The sequence below is a fragment of the Oncorhynchus kisutch genome, linkage group LG5, assembly GCF_002021735.2.
Source record: "Oncorhynchus kisutch isolate 150728-3 linkage group LG5, Okis_V2, whole genome shotgun sequence".
Taxonomy (NCBI): Eukaryota; Metazoa; Chordata; class Actinopteri; order Salmoniformes; family Salmonidae; genus Oncorhynchus; species Oncorhynchus kisutch.
The window spans coordinates 27,672,626-27,689,134 of record NC_034178.2 but is presented as its reverse complement, the minus strand read 5'-3'; the positions used below and the strand labels follow the sequence as shown (position 1 = coordinate 27,689,134).

At 41.4% G+C, this 16,509-nt stretch overlaps 1 protein-coding gene across 10 annotated transcripts in view; it reads left to right on the top strand.

The window, feature by feature from the left end:
* Positions 1-16,509, top strand: part of LOC109890833 (neuron navigator 1) — a 132,117-nt gene that overhangs the window by 25,121 nt on the left and 90,487 nt on the right. For all 10 annotated transcript variants that reach the window (XM_031824759.1, XM_031824764.1, XM_031824763.1 and 7 more), the window contains exons 2-3: positions 838-1,694; positions 1,944-2,032. In XM_031824759.1, coding sequence (XP_031680619.1) covers positions 865-1,694; positions 1,944-2,032 — 919 coding nt within the window. In that variant the 5' untranslated portion in view covers positions 838-864. The remainder of the gene's footprint in view (positions 1-837; positions 1,695-1,943; positions 2,033-16,509) is intronic.

Genomic DNA, 16,509 nt, shown 5'->3' with positions numbered 1-16,509 from the left:
GTTAAAGGCAAAGGGGAATGCCTACAATATGTTTTACAATACTGTGGACATGCAGGGAACGACGTTGGGTTACTTCTAAGTAACTTTGGGTTACTACTCAGTCATTATCGCCAACATTTTGACCTTCCATTATAGAGCTTTGCTTTGGTGTGAATTGAGGCCTGTACATTCATTTCAGTTGTGTTCCTCCTTTGTATTCACCTGTCCTTTTTTCTATTGTGGATTGTGTTTCTGTGCTCCAATGGAAAGTCTACAAAACTGTGAGCAAACCAGCCTTTGCACTGATTACATGGAATTGGATTGAGATGGTACTGATGACAGAATCCTCCACCCAATGTGATAATTTGTTTTTTTATAAAAAATTGTTTATCAGGAATAATATTTGACGTGTATGATATTGTTCGGTCAAATATACGTAAAAAGGAGAGTAATTCCCCATAATTCTGCACTTTTGTAAAGTTGTACTCCTAATTTTGATCATCATGATTTAGTGACTGCAAAGAAAATGCATTGATCTACTAAGATTTTTAAAAGACAGACTAACTTTCTGTTTTGTCTGTTTGGACTCAAGAGATAAGTATGGTTGCGTGAATGTTTTTGCAGGAAGTCGTGCTCATTCATATTAGCAATTTTGACGATATATGTCGATGTATTTATGTTTTGAGAAGGTAGCTACATTTTCAAAACGCGAAAAACCCACAGAGTTTTGTGTCTTGTGGACTCTGTTTTTAAAATCCACAACAATTGTTCCATAAAAATTGTTGTAGGCGATTGAGAAAAAGTGTAAATATGAAATACGGAGAGCGGCGTGTCATTTATTTATTCTTTTTCTTTCAGAAACTGTCCCAGTGATATTCATTGACCATGAGTGGCGGTGTGAACATTAAGAACATGTCCCAGGCCCAACCAGGCTCAGGTCTGGTTTCTGGTATCCCCCTACCCCGGAGCATGATCCCCCTCTCCAGACTGGACCCCAAACACCAAGGGGGCGGCGGCCTCCATAACTCCACAGCACAGTTTCAGCTCAGCGCCAAAACGCATCCCTCCTCCTCCACCTTTTCAAATGAGCTGCAAAGAGGTGCAGCTTTGAAGAGCCACCTGCTGCAGCAGAGGGGTGGTATCTGTTCCCCTTGTCCCCCCTCCAGAGCCTCCTATGCCCCAGAGAGAGGCACAGGCAGCCGGTCAGCCTACAGCAGCCCCCAGGTCCCCAAGAGGCAAGCTCCACCACCACGTTCCAAGGACACCCTTGACCTCCGCAGCAGCAGCGCGCTATCCCAGAAGGCTTTGCGAGAACTTCACGTCAGGAGAAACGCCAACAGGAACTGGGCCTCAGGCGAGGTTTGCCCCAGAAGTCTGGATGACAATGGAGACGCACAGGATGCCTTGTGCAAGCTCTCTGGTGGTAATGTCCACTCAGGCCAAAGCCGGGGTAGATTCTCCCACACTAAAGCAGGGAACGGGAACCTGATCACCTCTGTGTTGACGACCACCCATACATGCCAGGAGCGTAGGGAACCGGGAAAGCTCTCCAGCCAAGGCATGGGCATGTCTGAGAGAGATATGTCCACCAACAGACCCAGAGAGTCCCATCAGAGCCAGGGTGGTGGTGATGGCAGTCAGACAGTCAGTGTGCCACGCCGAGGGATTGAGCCAGCCCAAGTCAACATGGCCACTGTGGCACCTTTCACGTTCAGGTGATGGCAGTGTTTCACATTTTTAGACGGATAACATCACCGTTACTCTACTGTACACTCACTGGCTGTATGTCCTGGAATACATTCTAGACAGAAAACATGATCAGAGAACATGTATTTGTTCTGCATATCAATTAGGTGTAATTCCCTCGCAAAGCTGACTTCTGTATTCAAGTCATATTATTAGGCGTATTGCCTGTGCATGATGTTGTATCATTCTGTGAAGTGACGGTCATGGTGTGTGTGTAGGTTGCAGGCCCGGGATGGTGATACCTCTTCTCTGGAGGACCTGAGTGACTGCTCCTCTGACTCCATGGAGGTGTGCTGTGATGACCTGGGTGAGTCACATTCATTCACTGCATGTCTTGCCCCAGTCACATTACAGTATATTACGGTAGGCCAATTAGGTAAAGTATTCTGCCACACTTGGAATCCAACCAAGAATAAATGATTTAAAAACAAACGGGTTTTGTTGAGTAAATTCAACTTCCGTTAAAACATCTCTTGGACATCCTTTTCTTTTTGCCAATTTATAGAAGATACTGTATGTCTGTGGGTTTTACTGCCCATGTCCTACACCACTAGGATTAAGGCTTAGGTGTTACATAAATCTGCAGACACAGGGGTTTTGGTACCAAATCTAGTCCTCCTGCTGTAGATGGTTATCGGAGCAGGCTTTCTGGGTATTTCTTTTTGTCGTTTTCAGCCACTTATCTGCGTCTAAAGGCTTGGCATCATCCCACAATTCCCCCCTGACAAATGTATCTGCTTGATTCTGGAGTTCTCATCTGGGCCTTGAAGGCCACATGTATAAAGAAACAGACTTAACTTTGGATATGATTTTGCAGCGCTGCGAAAATGATACCAGGAATAGTCGAACATATGGTAAGCATTGTACTTAGGTATCGTTAACCCATAGGATTTAGGATTTGATTTAGAATGTTAAGACCCCTTGAAGTATCAAACAAATAGTTAAAATACATTATTTGATTAAACATGTTTGTTTTTTTTGGGGGGGGGGGGGGGCGCCTCACTGCTATTAGCCCATACAAACGCATTGACCAACAGATTCACTACATGGAACAACAGATAGCCCCCCCCCCCCCCCCTCAATAAAAATCTAAAGGATGTTTGTGTCTGTCCTACATCTGAGAGATATAAGAAAGATCAGGAAACATTTGTAAAAAAAATATTTTTACACGTATTTAGTCTCTTATTTTTGGCCCTAACATGTATGTATGTGTCTTCTGTTTCCTTCTACGACACTCACAGGCAGTGCAGGAGACATTAGAAGGGACTGTGACAAAATCACATTTGAAAGCAGTGCAGATCAACATGCACACACACACACACACACACACACACACACACACACACGCCCACACACACACACACACACACACACACACACACACACACACACACACACACACACACACACACACACACACACACATTACCAGATGATCCCAATACCTTTCTGTTGCAGTTCAGTCACTACATGCTATAAATCCTTCAGACTAACATTTTGGCATATCTAGATATGTTATTTAGTTCATTTATTGAAGTAATGGCAGCAAGATTTAATTCAAACTCTTCATCAAATGTTTTTTTTTCTTCACATTTGTTTCTAATACCCCCAGGTGTCCTAAATAGAGAATCAAATAGCCTGATTGTCCATGTTTTTACTATCTTAAAACAATTCTGGGTTAAGGAAGTAGTATGTGTTTAGAATTTTAAAAAGCTATGGTCCCTGTCACAGGCAAGTTATGGACCTAAACTCAAACACTCATGAAAACATGAAAACATTTGTCTATATCAAATAATACAATTTTGGCCATACAAATGTTTTCATAGAAGTTATTGAACAATTTTTATTTTTGACACATAAACACCATCTCAAACCATCTCAGTGGCCTTGTGGTTAAAGTGTCTGCCCTGAGACTGGATTGTTGGGATTTCGATCCCCAGCCGAGTTCACAAAAGACTCTTTGGCGCTCAGCATTAAGCATTAAGGACATGGATTGGGGATAAGGCTCTGGTGCCTTCAGAAAGTATACATACCCTTTGACTTACTCCAAATAGTGTTGTGTTTCAGCCTGAATTCAAAATGGATTTAAAAAATAATTGCACCAATCTACACAAATGACCCAATAATGACAAAGTGAAAACATGTTTTTTAAATTTTTTGAAAATGTATTGAAAATGTATAAAATCCAGAAATATCTCAAGTATTCACACCGCTGAATCAATACATGTTAGAATTACCTTTGGCAGCGATACAGCTGTGAGTCTTTCTGGGTAAGTCTCTAAGAGCTTTGCAAACCTGAATTGTACAATATTTGCACATGATGCTTTTAAATATTCTTCAAGCTCTGTCAAGATGGTTGTTGATCATTGCTAGACAGCCATTTTCAAGTTTTGCCATAGATGTCCAGGCCGATTTAAGTCAAAACTGTAACTAAGCCACTCAGGAACAATCAATGTTGCAACTCCAGTGTATAGTTGGCCTTATGTTATAATGTAGGTTTTTGTCCTGCTGAATTTGTCTCCCAGTGTCTGGCACGTTTTCCTCTAGGATTTTGCCTGTGCTTTTATCAACAACAAAAAATAAATCATCCTAGTCCTTGCTGAGGACAAGCATACCCATAACATGATGCAGCCACCACCATGCTTAAAAATATGAAGAGTGGTACTCAGTTATGTGTTGTTTTTGCCACAAACATAACGCTTTGTATTCAAGTTAATATATTTGCCAATTTTTGGGGTAATTAAGGTTAGTATTGTGGAGTAATTACAATGTTGTTGATCGATCCATCCTTAGTTCTCTTATCACAGCCATGTCTTTCCTCTCCGGCAACTGAGTTAGGAAGGATGCCTGTATCTTTGGAGTTACTGGATGTATTGATACACCATCCAAAGTGTAATTAATACCTTTACCATGCTCAAAAGGATATTTAAATGTCTGCTTTTTTCTACTCATCTACCGATCTACCCTTCTTTGTGAGGCATTGGAAAACCTCCCTGGTCTTTGTGGTTGAATCTGTGGTTGAAATTCACTGCTCGACTAAGGGACCTTACAGATAATTCTATGTGTGGAGTACAGAGATGAGGTAGTCATTGAAAAATAATTTTAAACACTATTGCAGACAGAGTCCGTGCCAAATGACTTGTTATGCAAATATTTACTCCTGAACGTATTTAGGCTTGCCATAACAAAGGGGTTTGAATACTTATTGACTAAAGATATTTCAGCTTTTCATTTGTTCATTTTGATTAATTTGTAAAATTGTCTAAAAACGTAAATCCACTTTGAAATTATGGGTATTGTGTGTAGGCCAGTGACACAATCTCAATGCAATCCATTTCAAATTCAGGTTGTAACAGAACACAATGTGTACAATGTCAAGGGGTGTGAATACTTTCTGAAGGTACAGTACATCAAGTCGCTTCACACTACATAAACAGATGATACTGTAGGCTCCTGCCCCTATGGGCCATTCTGGCACAGACAAGGGGTGGCAGGTAGCCTAGTGGTTAGAGCGTTAGACTAGTAACTGAAAGGTTGCAAGATCGAATCTCTGAGCTGACAAGGTATGTTATGGGCCATGTTATGAATAAACCATATTTATTGCCCATAGTTACAGACAACAGAAATCAGTCTTCTGCACTCTTAATTTCTCAACTGCCCATGAACCCAGCAGCCCTCCAGTTGCCAGAACATTTTCCCCCGCACCCAGCCCGGGATTTGAACAGGCAACCTTTTGGATTTAGGTCCAACTCCTTAGTCGCTGGGCTACCTTCCGCCCCAGACAGATTGGTATAAGATATGTTTTTTTGCAAATGTTGACAAGATGATAGGGATTCACCGAAGGGGAATATTGACCAGAGAATCTTTGAAAACAAACAAAGGGTTATTGGGATGTTAACACCTACTTAAATACACTTCAACTCCATATCTGACATACAGTAAGCTCTGAAACTATTGGGAGAGTCATACAATACATTTTGTTTTGACTCTGAACTGCAACACTTTGGGTTTGAAATGATATAATTACTATGTAGTTGAAGTTCAGACTGTCATCTTTGAGGGGGTTGTCATCCTTATCGGGTGAAGCGTATAGAATTTACACCACTTATTGTATATAGTCTTCTCCCATTGTAGGGGACCAAAATAATTGGGACAAATTAACTTATGTGTTTGAAAGTAGTCAAAAGTTAAGAACTTGGTCCCATATTCCTAGCACGCAATGATTATGTCAAACTTGTTGGATGCATTTGCTGTTTTGTTTATGTTTCAGATCATTTTGTGCCCAATATAAATTAATGGTAAATAACGTACGTCATTTTGGAGTCACTTTTATTGTAAATAAGAACAGAATGTTTCTTAACCCATCTACATTAATGTGGATGCTACCATGATTACAGATGAATCGATGAATTATTCACGAGTCCTGAATGAATCGTGAATAATGATGAGTGAGAACGTTAGACGCACAAATATCATACCCCCAGGACATGCTAACTTCTCACCATTACAATAACATGGGGAGTTACTGTATCACCAGTACTCAATGACAGGTTAAAAATCAGGCTAAAACAAGGATTGAAAGATCAAAAAGTTAAGAGCATAAACTCTATCTAACACGCTCTCCTCTATCCTTGCTTCCAACTGCATCTCTACACATATATGCCTGTATTTCTATCATATACAATTAGCCAATCCTGATTCTACACACATTCCTCACACATTCAATGAACACACTTAACTGCTGCAGGTGAAATGGTTGAAAAACATGCAAATTGGTCCGTTTGCAGACCACTCCCTATTCTTGCCTAAACATCAGACTGTTACCATGGTTACGCCATTGATTTTCAAATCTTACCAAAGTTGCCCTAATAGAGATGCAATAGTCTTTACAAGCCATAATGTTGAATAACCTATTTACACTTCCTTTACCGGGTCTACATGCTGTTGGTCCTTTTGGCGGTAGGATGTGGCAATGGGGTATCCACAGGAAAGTGTTGTCTACCTAATTTTGCAGGTTCTGTCGCTTATATTTTCAATCTTGACGCATTGCACGTGATTCACAACACGTAAGCAATAGCCGAATATCACTGAACGTAGTCGCTGAATCACATTTCCTCGCAACCAGCTGAAAGTGTTTGCCGTTCGGTCTGTGGCTTTGGTTACGCTCGGCCATATTGTGTAAGTGTTTGTCACGTGCGAATTTCATCAGTATGGAAAATAAAAACTGGAAATACAAACTGATATACAGACCTGCGTACTGAATGTTGCGTTGATAACACTTCCCTGTTATCAGATTACCACCGACATTGGGCCAAAATCAGCGGACAACAGGCAAAGTACGTTGAAAAGATTTTTATTGTGTTTTTTGTTGTTGAATTTTACCCCTTTTTCTCCCCAATTTCGTGGTATCCAATTGTTTTTTTTAGTAGTTACTATCTTGTCTCATCGTACGGTCTCGGGAGAGACGAAGGTTGAAAGTCATGCGTCCTCTGATACACAACCCAACCAAGCCAAGCCAAGCCACTCTGCTTCTTAACACAGCGCACATCCAACCCGGAAGCCAGCCGCACCAATGTGTCAGAGGAAACACCGTGCACCTGGCAACCTTGGTTAGCGCGCACTGCGCCGGGCCCGCCACAGGAGTCACTGGTGCGTGATGAGACAAGGATATTCCTACCGGCCAAACCCGGACTACGCTAGGCCACTATGCTAGGCCAAACCCGGACTACGGGAGGACCCCGTTGAAATTAAGTTTGTTCAACATTCTGACTTGTGTTGGGACTGTTCGGGAATGGTGAACCTACATGTTAGAGACGAGTGTGTAAATATTTCACACTCAGATTCTAAAAGACAGAAGGCATGTCAACCCCAACAGATTACCTTGGTTCCCGAGCTGAGCATCTCAATAGGCACTAGGCTGCCTCCCTCCGGAGCCCCTGGAAAGTGTCCCCTTGGTCCATCTGACGTCCACCAATAAAGCTGCGGCAGCGGCTCTCCCCATGGCTCACTTCAGCATTGCGGATTCCCGAACCACTTCCCCATTTGTGCTCCACCCACGCTCCACCACCCGGCGGAAAGTCCCTCCAATCCAGCAACCACAAACGCCTCCAGGTTTTCATCCAGTTGCTCACCGCCTGTGGTTAAGCCTGTTCCACACCATCGTTTAAAACACTGTTCCATAAAACCTTTGTCTTTTAAAAAAAGTACAAATCATGAATCTTCTCATTGTAGCTAGGAAAATCATCCCACTTCTGACACCATGTGTGACGAAGTTTGCATTTACCTCGTGCACATAAAAAGGTTTCTTTAAGTCTGGACTTAGTTTTACTCCAAACATTTTTATGTAAGAGCTAAAAGCAAGTATTACAAGTACAAAAAGGTAAGAGCATAAAATCTAGCAAAGATATGCTCTCCGCTCTCCTCTATCCTTCTGCTTTTGCTTCTATGATATCATGGCGGTCCGCAAACAATGGTTTAAGTGCATGCCTATCTGCTGGAATGTACGATCACAATCAAAATCAGCCTAATTCTGTACTACCATAATAAAAACAAAAAAATCGAGACCAAATAAATCCCTAACTTCTACCACACCCTCCCTCCTCCCACAAAAAACCCTCCCAACCCCATTCAACCTTATCTATATCATGGTGAAACACTCCACCCTTGGAATTGTTCAGCATGTCAACAACCATTTCAACAGTAACATCTGTTACCCCCAATATCTCTTTTGCTGTCTCCACAATAACCTTCAAGCTGGCATTTCTACTTTCCACAACCCGAGTCGTACTGATAACCTTACCAAAATAAAAGCTATTAAGTCAACTTTATTCATTAGCAAAGTTCCCTTCGACACTGCACATTCATGAGCACAAGATTTCTGAACAGGCCCCCAAACCATGCCAGGGCCATCAGAAGGGCCCCAACAGGGCGCAGGGTAGCCTAGCGGTTAGAGCGTTGGACTAGTAACCGAAAGGTTGCAAGTTCGAATCCCCGAGCTGACAAGGTACAAATCTGTCGTTCTGCCCCTGAACAGGCAGTTAACCCACTGTTCATAGGCCGTCATTGAAAATAAGAATTTGTTCTTAACAGACTTGCCTAGTTAAATAAAGGTAAAAAAATAAATAAAATAAAAAATAAAAACAGTAGGTCCACTTACTTACAGGTGCATCTATGTAAACTCCATCAGTCCGCACTGTAGTTCTACCAATCTGTTTTACTGCCTCTGCATACGATTACATCATGACTGGTCCTATATCTCTGAGCCTCTCTAGCCTCTCTCTGTTCCTGGCATCCACCAAATGCTGCACTGTGTTCTCCCCCACAACTACAGCACTTAACCTTCACATTGCTTCCACATTCATCGTAATCATGTGCACCTCCACACTTGGTACATATTTCCCCCCCCCCTTTACACTGAGCAGTGACATGTCCCATTCCTTGGCATTTAAAACACTGCAGTGCATATGGGACAAATTCTCTAACATTGAAACTAATGAATCCTATCTGTACTTTTCCCAGCAAGACCTTCTCAAAACCTCAGCATCGTTGATAGGCTTTCACTTCTTTGACCCTCTTTCCTCCTGATCAACCTTTTGGCCCCAATCACTCTGCCTCCCTTCACATTTTCTTTAATATCATCTGTGGACATATATATTGGGACCCCGGGGGTGACTCACATCCATCTCAACCCTTAGGATTACACACTCGCGTATAAGCACCAGGGACATGGCTTTTAATCTTCTTCCCATTAAGCTTTTCCATTTTCAGAATCTTCTCTTGCTGAGCCTGGGAACCACACAATATTAGCAATCTACCATTTCTAGCTCATTTGACTTCACCTACCTCTTTCTCTATGGCGGTTAGTTAGTCGGACTGGGTGTAAGTGAGGCCCTGTGGTCTCATCAAATACTATCACCACTTTCCTCTCCAACACATCATTACTCTTGCTTCATACCATGGCCCTCTTTATGCTTTCTTTACTAGACTCTCCAATGCTTTCTGTACCATGATCTCTCTTCTTCCTATGTCTTTGAACCTCATCCTCCCGCTCCATACCATCAGAACTGACGCCCAGATTGTTTGCATTCCAGCCCAGCTGTTGCTTCACCAACTTTTTCTCAATTTCTCCCGCACTACTCGCCGCCATTTCCGACCTCCAACCCTCTCTTCCCCAGCTAGCTTTATTCCTGGTCTTCTCTTTCCTTCTACAACAACTTTCTGTCTTTCCTCGTTTACTAACTGTATGTGTCATTCGATCAAGCGTCCGGATTGACTGTTTGCATAGATTGTTTGGTGGTGGAACAGGAAATGGGGCGATGATTCGATGATGTCAACGTCAGTCAAGGTACCTAGTCCCGCCTCTCTCAATACCCCCTTCAGGGGGGTGTTCCACTGTGAACTCCTGAAGTCCCAGATACTTTTCAGCTGCAGCCACAATGATGACCAACTTCTTTCCTTTCTTTGATACTTGTGCCGTACAGTTAACAGATAGTAATAATAATTTATTACATTTGTAATGATCTCTTCATTATTCAGAATAATCTCACAGTTGCAATGACCGCTACAAAATCCAACTTAACACATAGCATATCCGGTTCTCTTGCTTGGCACACATTCATGGGCTGCGGTTCATCCGCGACCATATCTTCAACACTGTCACTTGCTTTCTCAACTCTTGCCTCCACATAGGAGATCTGATGGACCATCCTGACTTTTGCCACCTCAACTTCCTTCAACATTACAGGGCACTCCAAGAGCTCTAACCCTCAACTACCATCGACACCCCGGAGATGACTCCCTTAGCAAGCGCCCTGCTCCGAAGTTCAAACCACGACACGTTGGATGTCAAGATTCTTGTGATTCCCACTGCACTTTCTCTCTGTTCCTCAGAAATACAATTAATCAGAACAAGCTCAGCTTCTGGTCACTCAAATTGACTCCACTTTTCCCAGCACCCGTTTGACCTTCCTCGAGACCTCATACAGGTCTCCCAGATATTCATCCTTATCCCAAAAAATGTATCCAAACAGGACACATATCCTTGCCTGCATTACACGTACCATCCACTTCAATTTTAGACCACTTCTTTTTTGTTCTATTCCTCGACGCAACTGTTTTCCATTGATCTTCTCCAACCCTACTCAACGCACTTCTTGTTTCTAACTCAGCAACAGTAGCGGTGCGTGGGTCAAATCACTGGGGAAGCCAAGCCCCCCCCCCCCCCCCCCAAACCTATGTGTTGTGATAATTGCGTTGCTTGCTGAAACAATAAGAAGACACAGTGGCAGAATAAATTCAACCACATCTTTGTTTTTATCACAGAACCGGATAGCAACTTCTGTCCAGTGAAAATGTCCACAAAGTACATTGCATGTACAGTTACAGACCTACAGCATGGTCAAGCAAGTTACTGTTTCCAACATTTTCGGAAACAACTACTGATTTAGAACCACAGAGTTATCGCAAAGTCGCAAATAATGATGATAGCTAACACCACTATTCCAGCACCATTTCAACATCATCAAATCACCTCTGCTTAGTCTAATACAGTGACAACTAAAAGATAGCAAAAACAATTCAGTCCAATCAACATAAGCTAAATAGCATATGCTGTGGCATTATATTATGATTTCTGTGTGCGTGTTTGCATGTGTGTGTTATTGTGTGTGTGTGTGTGTGTGTGTCTGTGTGTTCGTACAAGTAGAAAAACATGTTGACTCACCCTACTTGTAGAGAAACGCTAATGCCATCCTCCTCTCTTTCATGTTGACGAAATTATCTATCACTCTGTCATACAGTATACACTTTTATTTTTTGTTGTCCTAGCCTACCTGGAAAAAATGCTTGCTCGCTAGCCTAACTTCCATTCATGGGCAACGTTAGCTAGTTAACATGAGCCTTCAACATCTAGCTGCATATTGAACTTCCATACTCTCAGGCCAGGGGCACAACAATGTATGAATTAATGGTTGGATCTGAATCGTCGTTATAATCATTGGCCAATACAGAGAATTAAGTAAAACCTAAAGTCCAAATCTCTATATCCTTCCATGACTAATTTAGGAAAGTCTCAATTTTAGCTAGCTAACTAACCACCGGAGGACAACAACACAACGAGATGCAACAATTCAAGTTTCTGTCAATGACGTATGCTATGCTCTCAATCGGATTGGATAGGAGTGATGCCAAAATACAAGCTGGCTTCCCTTAACACTTTTTTTTGGTGCGCCAGGACCATTCACAGTTGAGCTCGCTCAGTTTAGCTCAAAGCTGATTGGACATTTTTTAATACTTTTTTTGTCAAGAGAGGCCAAATGTTCACTGGCTTTCCTTACCAATGCTAAGCATCACACAGAGGGGCGCTGTTTCGCTCACTAGGATGATTTCTCCTGTGAGATACTTTCAGCATCTTGCGAATTGAAGGAAAATTATGAAACACAGAGAAACGAAAGATAAATAATTTTATGATAAAAAAAATATATTGGTCAATTTTTGGGGAAGCCTTGCTTCTCTTGGCCTCCATGAATACACGCCACTGCTTAACAAAATCAATTTATGCCATCGCCAACTTCCCAGCAGGACAGTCCAGCCCCCACTGACCATCCCCACAAACAGATATACACCTGTATTCAATCAACTCAAATTGGTGGGGCCTACAATACACAATTAATCCTTATTCTACACACATACCTCACATTCAATTGACACACTTAACTGCTGCAGGTGAAATGATGGAAAAACATTCAAACTATAACAGGATATGAAATATGACTGAAAACAGGGCCCTTTAACAAACACTAAAGACATTTACATTCACACACAAAAGATGGAATGTTCAGTCTTTGGTGAGGATGTTTCATCATTCCAACAGACCCCCGCCAAAATGTGTCCAAATGTTCAAATTACGACTATGCCACTGCCATGTGGTTTTTCCATGTTCCTTTTCAACATAAATCTATTTGAATTCCACTCTGCTTAGAATCAATCCTTGCCCCTGATCATGGTTTGACAGATCATTCAACCATGATTAGCTACATTACATTATGATCTGATTGGCTAAAATGGGGCTCCAAGCCATTGACAATTCCCTGTAATCTGCACTGTCTGAAGTAGCCTCGTCAATCGCTGAAGTAGTGCCAGTTTTCAAAATATCTATGCGCCACCTCTGAGCCCTGACCAAAACAAAACATGGCAGAAAATGTATCTCACCTCAGATCCAAAGCCAGTGGTAACCACAAACTTTAATGAAGCTTACGTTAAAATTAAAAGATTCATGTTAAACTTGGCTCGTGGCTGCAACACATTTTGTAACACAGACAGACCGTAGTATGCATATCACTCACCTTAAGATTCTGCAAAAAATACATTTCTGCATAAACTAATTCATTCTAGCTAGGTAGGAAAGTTTACCCTCGTCGGTCCTGCATTTTGAATGCATCCAATTTCAGTTTGTTAGGTTGTTGGTTTGTTTTTTTGTAACTTCGTAGCAAGTAGGTTGCTGCCTAGGCAGTGAGCATGCACGCTTGCTAATTAACGTTAAGTGGGCCAACCAATCGTCAATCAAGAAGCACTACACAAATAGCTGACAAATTGCCCTGCAAATTGTGGCTGGCTAGCCACGTACTGTAGGTATAGTTTTATAGCCTGAATTTGAAATGTATTACATTTAGATATTGAGTCACTGGCCTACACACAATACTCTGTAATGTCAAATGGTTTAAGGATTTAGAAATATTTACAGTTGAAGTTGGAAGTTTACATATACTTAGGTTGGAGTCATTAAAACTCGTTTTTCAACCAGTCCACAAATTTCTTGTGAACAAACTATAGTTGTGGCAAGTAGGTTAGGACATCTACTTTGTGCATGACACAAGTAATTTTTACAACAATTGTTTACAGACAGATGATTATTATTATTATTATCACAATTCCAGTACGTCAGACGTTTACATACACTAAGTTGACTGTAACTTTTAAACAGCTTGTAAAATTCCAGAAGATGATGTCAAGGCTCTAGAAGCTTCTGTTAGGCTAATTGACATCATTTTAGTCAATTGGAGGTGTACCTGTGGCTGTATTTCAAGACCTACCTTCAAACTCACTGCCTCTTTCCTTGACATCATGGGAAATTCAAAAGAAATCAGCCAAGACCTCAAAAAATAATTGTAGACCACCACAAGTCTGGTTCATCCTTGGGAGCAATTTCCAAACACCTGAAGGTACCACGTTCATCTGTACAAACAATAGTACGCAAGTATAAACACCATAGGACCACGGAGATGTCATACCGCTGAGGAAGGAGATGCGTTCTGTCTCCTAGAGATGAACGTACTTTGGTCCGAAAAGTGCAAATCAATCCCAGAACAACAACAAAGGACATTGTGAAGATGCTGGAGGAAACAGGTACAAAATTATCTATATCCACAGTAAAACGAGTCCTATATCGACATAACCTGAAAGGCCGCTCAGCAAGGAAGAAGCCACTGCTCCAAAATCGCCATAAAAAAGCCAGACTACAGTTTGCAACTGCACATGGGGACAACGATTGTACTTTTTGGAGAAATGTCATCTGGTCTGATGAAACAAAAATAAAATGGTTTGGCCATAATGACCATTGTTATGTTTGGAGGAAAAAGGGGGCGGCTTGGAAACCAAAGAACAAAATCTCAACCGTGACGCAGGGGGTGGCAGCATCATGTTGTGGGGGTGCTTTGCTGCAGGAGGCCTGGTGCACTACACAAAATAGATGGCATCATGAGGTAGGAAAATATTGAAGCAACATCTCAAGACATCAGTCAGGAAGTTAAAGCTTGGTCGCAAATGGGTCTTCCAAAATGAACAATGACTCCAAGCATACTTCAAAGTTGTGGAAAAATGGCTTAAGGACATCAAAGTCAAGGTATTGGAGTGGCCATCACAAAGCTCTGACCTCAATCCCATAGAACATTTGTGGCAGCACTGAAAAAGCATGTGTGAGCAAGGAGGCCTTATAACCTAACTCAGTTACACCAGCTCTGTCAGGAGGAATGGGCCAAAATTCACCCAACTTATTGTGGGAAGCTTGTGGAAGGCTACCCCGAAACATTTGACCCAATTTAAACAATTGAAAGGCAATGCTACCAAATACTAATTGAGTGTATGTAAACTTCTGATCCACTGGGAATGTGATGAAAGAAATAAAAGCTGAAATAAATCATTCTCTCTCCTGTTGTTCTGACATTTCACATTCTTAAAATAAAGTGGTGATCCTAACTGACCTAAAAAAGGGATTTTTTACTAGGATGAAATATCAGGAATTGTGAAAAACTGAGTTTAAATGTATTTGGCTAAGGTGTATGTACAATTTTCCCTGCAAATTGTACATACAATTTGTCTAAGGTCTGACAACTGTACAAATTAATACAAAATGAACGTCTGAAATGTCTTAAGTCAATAAGTATTCAACCCCCATTGTTATTGCAAGCCTAAATAAGTTCAGGAGTAAAACGTGGCTTAACAAGTCTCATAATTAGTTGCAATTGTCTTTAACATTATTTTTTTATTACTTCCTTATCTCTGTACCCCACATATACAAGTATCTGTAAGGTCCCTCAGTCGAGCAGGGATAAAAAAAAACAGGGATATTTTCTAATGCCAAGCAAAGACGGGCACCTATTGGTAGATTGGTTAAATGAAATAGAAAAGCATTGAATATCCCTTTGAGAATGGTGATGTTAATAATCACACTTTGGATGGTGTATCAGTACACCCAGTCACTTCAAAGATACTGGCGTCCTTCCTAACTCAGTTGCCGGAGAGGATGGTGGTGGCTGCATCATATTATCTTTATGCTTGTCATCGACAAGGACCAAGGAGTAAAAAGAAATGGAACAGAGCTAATCACAAACAAAATCCTAGAGGAAAACCTGGTTCAGTCTGCATTCCAACGGACACTGGGAGACAAATTCCCTTTCATGACAATAACCTATAACACAAGGCGAAATATACACCGGAGTTGATTCCGAGACAACATTGCATGTTCCTGAGTGGCCTAGTTACAGGTTTGACTTAAATCGGCTTGAAGATCTTTGGCAAGACTTGAAAATGACTGTGTAGCAATGATCAACAACCAACTTGACAGAGCTTGAGGAATTTTAAGAAGAATAATGTGCAAATATTGCACAATCCAGGTGTGCAAATCTCTTAGAGACTTATCCAGAAAGACTCACAGCTGTATCAATGCCAAAAAGGTTTTTCTAAAATGTAATGACTGAGGCGTGTCGATACCTATGTACAGTAAATGAGATATTCCTGTATTTAGTTTTTACATTGTCATTATTGGGCATTGTGTTATATGGGTGAGAAATAAACATATACTTAATCAATTTTGAATTTAGGCTGTAACACAACAAAATGTGGAATAAGTCAAGGGGTATGAATACTATCTGAAGGCACTATCGCTAGGAAGATTGAGTTTGTTCTCATTTCTGCTGTCAAGTCTCTGATGTGACTCTGCTGTACTGTAGGTAGCTAGCTAATGTTAGCGCACTAGTTAGCTAGCAAGTGAAGTGACAAGAAGTTTAGCCAGCTTGTGTAACAACCAACAGAGAGGAAGAGGCAGCTAATTGTCCCTGCTACTCTATAGCTGGCTAGACAAGTGAGAATGTAGCAGTTGTGGCATTACTACTAAGGCAGACTGAGGCCAATATTATCGTTCTGTCATCATCGACATAACTTGTTGTATGTCGCTTAGTGACATGGCAACAGTCAGAGTAGTAGTGGGGGATACATTAATGTCAGAAATTA